At 41.3% G+C, this 7,138-nt stretch overlaps 1 protein-coding gene across 1 annotated transcript; it reads left to right on the top strand.

Annotated features, from left to right (window-relative positions):
• The first annotated feature begins 4,863 nt into the window (after positions 1-4,863).
• On the top strand, positions 4,864-6,989 carry LOC306665132 (histone H1.3-like). Its single transcript, XM_079146412.1, has one exon. The coding sequence runs from the start codon at positions 4,919-4,921 to the stop codon at positions 5,582-5,584; it is 666 nt and encodes a 221-aa protein (XP_079002538.1). The 5' UTR covers positions 4,864-4,918; the 3' UTR covers positions 5,585-6,989.
• Positions 6,990-7,138: the final 149 nt, after the last annotated feature.

The raw sequence follows: 7,138 nt of genomic DNA, 5'->3' as shown, positions 1-7,138 counted from the left end.
GGAGCTGTGCCGCTGGCGCCCCCTGCAGCCCCTTATGTAGCTCCGCTGCGGACCTTTGAGGAAACTGAAAGGGCGCGGGCGGGAATACCGGCCTCTGTTGCCGCCTCTCTTTTCTGGCCCTTGAAGGAGACAAAGGGGCTTTGAGCGTAGCGGAAACGCGGCTGTGTGCGCCTCCTGTTTTTGTTAGGGCCGCTGCAGAGTCGTCCAGGATTGTGCCTATATAGGTTCTATGATGTGATGTGCAAGTCCAGACTTAAGATTTGTAAAGAGGAGCCTCTAGCCCTGAACTTGAATATACAGTGAGGGTTGCCAGAACAAAATTAATTTTTCAATGGGAAGTTTCTTTAAAAAATTTTAACTACTAGTTTAAAAATGGTTTTTCTTTGACGGTACAGGGGGTTGAATTCAGGGATGCTGTTCCTCTGAGCTACATCCACAGCTTTTTTTATGAATTTTTTTTTTCTTTTTTAATTTTGAGATGGGCTAGCCAAGTTGCCAAGGCTGTCCTCAAATGTGCAATACTCCTGTCTTGGACTCCTCTGTCGCTGGGATTACAAGTGTGAGCCACTGTGCCTGGCTATAATTGTTAACTTTTATACTCCACTGATAGTCATTACTAAACTTGGTCAACACGATATGTTACATTTATCAGAAGCATATACTCCTACATTGTTTTCAGTACTCCTGCTAGGCCCCTCTAGGACAGGGAGCCAGCGGTGTCTGCATTTCCATTCTTTGCCACTTTGTAAAGTGATGTCAGCTTTATAAAGATGAGGGGTCCCAGGCTTGGAAATCTGATCCTCTTTGCCTTAAGTGGTTTTGCAGGTTCTGATTCGTGAACCTCCTGACCTTCGAGCCTTCTACACCAGGAGAAATATCTAATAGTATGCCATGATGAGTGGCACTTGCAAATTAACATTTAAAGTAAATAATGCTAATAAGTTGTGTGGAATGTCGTCCAAATATAAAGTGACCACAGTCTGTTCTATTCAGATCATAGTTTTGTATGTATTGTAGGCAAATTCTAACATTTGCTTCCACATTGGTCCCATTCACATTCGGTGACTTTCATACAGTGTAGATGTGATCTATAAAAATTCCTTCTCTGTGGGTGTTACTTTATAAACAGAGACAAATGGTCATCTCCTGAACCCAAGATTCTACTTGGAATTAGGCTCAGTTATCTACAGGGTTAGGCAGGAGGTATAGGCAGGACTCTATGCTCTCCCTTTCTATATAGTCACCAAAATATATTTTTTCATGAAGGTTACTTGTCAGGAATGGCTTGCAAATACCAGGTTAAACAGACAATCACACTTCCCTTCTTTCAAAGAACTCCAAGTCTATATAAGAAAAATACTCAAGTTGAGGGATGAGGAGTCAATTCAGCATATTCCTAGTTGCTTTGTGATCTGAATAGGGCAAACAGCTATATTCCAACTGCTCTGACATCACTCTGAAACTTGTTAGAGAATTCAATCTCAAGCCCAATACTCTTGAATTTTTGTGACATTTTTAGCAATATCTCAATGCTAGTGGTATGTTCATTCAAATTTGAAGAGTAGTGTTCTGAACTGTGATATTCTTACTCTCTTGCTTTATGTACTCGTGTAAATTTAAATTAAAAAAAAATTTAGCTACTGTATCCACTATTTATTACACAGTGCAGATAGAGAATGTTTTCTCTTTGCTGAAACTTCTTCTGGTCTGTGGGTTGGTGATAAGGGATTTCTTGAGAGGAACTTCTGTTGTAGCCTAGGGGAATGTGGTACGTGCTTGACAATGGGTCTCAGTGCAGGAAGTGAGGAGGTAGAGTATTTCCCAAGTGTAATAGACATAAGCCAGTTTTGGGATGCATCATACAACACAGGTTGGAAAGAGAGACATAAAAAGGATTTGAAAATTTGAAAACAGTAGTGCTATCTTCAGAAAATAAAATTGATATGCTATATTTAAGCTTGCAGGGGAGTTTCTAGTGGCCTGCATCCTCATGTAAGATCATCTGATAAGAAGTTACATTAGACTTGATTTAACATTTTCCTATAGACGTTTTGAGCACATTTGATTCTAACAATGCCGTATCTTGCATTCCTTGTTTTGCTCCTTTTGGTATTCATTCTATAGAGTAACTGACATCTTGAAATCTCTGATGTTCATTGACTTTTGGAATGCGTAAGCATAGCCCCTGTGGACTAACCTAACAAGCAATACTTTAGCAATTCACCATGGCAGTGACTGGTAGTGGTGAAATTAACATAAAGTTGAGACAACATGAAGCCATGAATTTGACACCTATAGCTACAATTTATATCTATAAAAATTAAAGTTAGTGTAAACAATAATCTATCCTTTTAGGATCTGTCTACCTACTGAGATAAAAAAATATACATATGTAGATTTTGGTTTCAGAGTAGAAAACACAATTTAAAAAAATGTTTTTTCTTTTTTGAGGCCTACCCTATTAAAGTAATAGGTGAAACGTTTTTTGACTTCAAGTTTATAATCCCATGTGTGATTCAGCATTCAGGAAACCTGTCCATGCTACAGTTAGAGAGAAGCAACTATGTCCTATGCAATAATAGAGCAACTATATTCCCTACAATATCAACCTTCTATAAACATGTGGATAGGACCTTTGCTAGTGAAATCAATTCTCCATGAAGGGCAGAGATTATGTACCAAGAAATAAAGAACTGTCCCTTAACCCCAATGTTTTCTCATTTATAAGGAATCTAAATAACCACAAGAACCAGTAAGAGTTGCACAAAAATGAAATGGTGACATGTGCTCATTGTTAAGTCCTTAGGTCAAAGTAACTCCAGTTTGAAAATCAGCACCTGCCCATCAGTCATGATCTTCCCCATAGGCGCACCCCAAAAAAGTCCCTAACTACCAGAACCACAGCAAAGATGTCAAGTAACAAACTCAGGGCCAGACAGGTTATTTTTAACCTCTCCATTGTACATGACTATATAGTTAAGAAGTTTTTTCCTACAGGCCGCTGCACCTTGCAGAGGGGCAGCCTGGCAGACTCTCTCCGTCAATAAACCTTCACTGGAACTCAGAGAAGTGTCTCTGGTGGATATTTTTATCAGTTATCCTAACACTCATGGAATATATGTGAAAAATTCCAGTAATTATTAGACAAATTCTGTTATGACTACACGAATGATCTGAATTTTATTAATGTTGACTCTACATAATATAAATCACTGTATCTAAGAAGGAAAGTGCATATGTAATGTCTCTGCCTATTGCTGTTGATGAAAGATGCTACAGATGGTGTCAAATAGCCCCCTTTTCCATAAATCCATAAAATATTTCCTAGAAGCATTATTTTCTGCTGCTGATGCAGTCTTATTAGCTGGCATCTTTTAGAAGTAGTATTTGTATTTTATATTACACAATATGGTCTTAGGGTCCCAGAGATTTGGTTCTAGTCGATAAAGTCTAAAAGCAAGACAAGTTATTTTTATGGAATTGGTTAAGTGTGAAGCCGTGGTGTCTGCAAAGTCGATTATTCTGTCTTGGATTTACAGAAGGAAATCTTCAAATGATCATTGAATATAGGACAGAATGACTTGGGTGTTGGAAATATACATGTTTATTAAATTAAACAGAACACTAAAATAGTTTTCCTATTTATTTAACAAACATGGGATTTCGTTTTGATAACTATTTGATGGAAGCATTGCTTTTGTGCTCAAATAATGACCTATTTATATCAGCTCTATTGTATTGTCATCTAAAGAGATTCATCAGTATAATCACTCATGTTTGCATTTAAATATTTGTCCAATACCTCAGGGGGACACACATTCAGTTATTTAAAATTAAATTAGTTGTGGCAGCCTATTTCACATGTGAAAATCTCAGTGAGAATTATGAAATTTCACAAAGTGCTTTTTCTAGTCCTCGGTGTTCATATTTTCAATGCTGAAATTCGAAGTAGCATATTTTGAAAAATAGGAAATGTGTACATTCTATTTTAAAGATCAGAAGGGAAAGTTGTATGACAAGGTGCCTGTCATTTAATTGTATTATAGAAGTGGGACAGGACATAAATAATGTTGGTAAACCATGTAGAACCGTCATTCTATTACTTCATGATTCAGTTTTCTATTTCTGTAGATGGGTGGTCTCTAATGTTCATTGTATTTGAAAACTCTATTTAGAAATGTTTACCTAGAAGACGAAGGGAGGTGCCTCGCCCCCATGATTGGAAACTGTTTAAATCACTAAAACAGATTCATCAGCTCAACTTATACACAGGTTTTTAACTTGCTTAAAAAAATCTATTTTGTTTTCCTAAAATAATCTTCCCTCTTGTATGTAGAACTTTCTATCCCAGTGCCAATTCCTAGAGCTTGATGCAAACAGCTCGCGGGAGTGCCTGTGCTATTGCTTCGGCGAAAAAACCGAATTTCCCTATATAGTTGAGTAAAAATTAGTTTATTTATATAATCTTGACAAGATGAAAATGCGCAGAACAATGCTCAGAAAAAAAGATTTGCAAATGAAGCCGGGAGAAATAGTATTTTTGAGGAAAACCTGAAAGTTGTCTCAATTTGAGTGAAGTTAGAAAGAGAGTTGGGGGAATCAGGAAAGTTTCATGGTGTCGGTTTTGAAAGTACTCGTAGAAAATAAGGCAGGAATGAAGGCTGAAACCTCTGGGATCCGTTTCCCCCAAATCCCTAATTGTTTCGTGCCCAGGTTTCTTTTATTTTTATTCTTTTTTGAGGGGCAACAAACACAGCTGCCCGGCAGAGCGGAGGAACCCTCTCCACTGCGCGGCGCACGGCACTGGGAACCAATCACCACGCAGCTTCTCTCTATATAAACCCCAGCCGCCGGCGCCCGGCACTCGCCGTTCTGACAGTTTGAGCTTACTTTTAGCTTTTTCTGGCTAGACAGGAACATGTCAGAGACCGCTCCCGTTGCTCCTGCCGCGCCCGCACCTGCGGAGAAAACACCTGTGAAGAAGAAGGCGAAAAAAGCTGGCGCCGCCGCTGGAAAGCGCAAGGCGTCTGGGCCCCCGGTGTCCGAGCTCATCACCAAGGCGGTGGCCGCCTCCAAGGAGCGCAGCGGAGTGTCCCTGGCCGCGCTCAAGAAGGCGCTGGCGGCCGCAGGCTACGACGTGGAGAAGAACAACAGCCGCATCAAGCTGGGCCTCAAGAGCCTGGTGAGCAAGGGCACCCTGGTGCAGACCAAGGGCACCGGCGCCTCTGGCTCCTTCAAGCTCAACAAGAAGGCGGCCTCCGGGGAGGCCAAGCCCAAAGCTAAAAAGGCGGGCGCTGCCAAGGCCAAGAAGCCTGCTGGAGCTGCGAAAAAGCCTAAGAAGGCGACAGGCACGGCCACCCCGAAGAAGACCGCCAAGAAGACGCCGAAAAAGGCCAAGAAGCCCGCGGCACCTGCAGGGGCCAAGAAGGTGGCCAAGAGCCCTAAGAAGGTGAAAGCGGCCAAGCCAAAGAAGGCTGCCAAGAGTCCATCTAAGGCTAAAGCCCCCAAGCCGAAGGCAGCCAAACCCAAGACGGCTAAGCCCAAGGTTTCAAAGGCCAAGAAGGCGGCCCCCAGGAAGAAGTAAGATTGGAGCGGGACGTCCTGCTTTAAAAGTCTCAACGGCTCTTTTCAGAGCCACCCACAGATCTCACTGAAAAGAGCTGAGTTGATTTGAACTTTGTTAGCAATGTGTTTAATTTTGATATTAACTTCAAATCTGCAATTGAATTTTGAGTTCCCGCCTTGCCGTGTGATTGGCTATTTAGTCCTTTGGCCAATACGCATGGCGCGTGCGCAAGCGCGCATGGCTAGATTTCCAAGATGGTGCAGCCTGTTTGCAGTGCTAATGAGGGCTTTTGTGTGCGCTGAGTTGTGCACTTAATAGCCTGTGCTTTTCGCCAAATCGGTGATGTTTATGGTCTTGTAACATCTTGTAGCTTCGCTGCTAGACGGAATTTGTTTCCACGGATCGAGGACGCCTGGTGAGGGTATCGAGCGCCGCTACCAAGGGCTCTGGCAAGCGATAGGGTCTGCTCCCAGCAGGAATGCAAGCGTCATGCGGGACCAGGAACCCTAGGCTTCAGCCCTGTTTTGTCCCTCGCACCCAGGTTTGTTCAGAAAGCAATAAGAGAAAGTAGTGTGGCAGTCGCGTAGAAGTTGGTTTTCTTTTTGTGTTGCTGGGCTGTTCCGAGATTTATCCAATCAGAACGTGAATTTTGTCATGCCTGGGCGCGCAATGGAAAGTGCACCAATGAGGTCTAGAATCTACTTGGTGCATGTAAACTAGGGGTCTGTGGAAGAACCTGAGGTAAAGATGAAATTCTAAAGACTGCTTAGTGTGGTCATTTTGTTTATATCATCAATTATTGCACCCATAGTGATGCTAAAGTTTAGTAGAAATAATAAAGAGCATCTCTTGTTCCGAATCTACTCTTTTCGTTCCTAGATTGCTTCCTCACTGGTCGTTGAGAATCTAGGAAGCCAGGGATAGTTTATTAGGTTAGTAGACAAGGAAATAGGAGAGCAATACAGCAGAAACCTTTGAGCAGGTGGTACAGTTTGGAATTGCTGCTGTGGTCTTCACGCATCCAGAAAATAGGCTGTAGGGAGATGAGTTGATCTGGATGGTCCATTTCTGTTTTATTCCTATGCTTTAAAACTTTTAGAAAATTCACTTATAAAACCTGTCAATACCAGTATGCCATAGATGTTTTTGTGCTTCTAGTAGGGAGCAGCTACATTATTTTTACAAACCCTGGGTGCATTTTACTAATTCCTTCAATTATGAATATAGATAATAGTGGATCTTGAAGTACCTGTGACATTTTCAACATTGTTAATCGTAAATATTTTCATGTCATTTCACAGTTGTAGCAGGTACTGGCTTGCATTCATTTTGAGTTCTTCAAGCTCACATCGGTGTTTTGCCTGATGCTAGACTTTATAATTTGATATGTTATCAAACATTAAAGTTTTGATGGTTAAAGTCACTAATTCTCATTCTGTATTTATTATTATTATTATTGCTATTATAGTAGTCATACTGGGGATTGAACCCAGGGGTGCTTACCCACTGAGGAACATTCCCAGCCCTTTTTATATTTTATTCTGAGATAGGATCTGGCTACATTCCTTAGTG

The sequence above is a fragment of the Sciurus vulgaris genome (genome assembly GCF_902686455.1).
Source record: "Sciurus vulgaris genome assembly, chromosome: 7".
Lineage (NCBI taxonomy): Eukaryota > Metazoa > Chordata > Mammalia > Rodentia > Sciuridae > Sciurus > Sciurus vulgaris.
Note: the sequence above shows the minus strand (reverse complement) of the source record. Positions and strands in the feature narration are given on the sequence as shown.

What these genes read in the sequence shown, in the direction of transcription:
- LOC306665132 (XM_079146412.1), top strand. Translation starts at nt 4,919, where the DNA reads ATGTCAGAGACCGCTCCCGTTGCTCCTGCCGCGCCCGCACCTGCGGAG.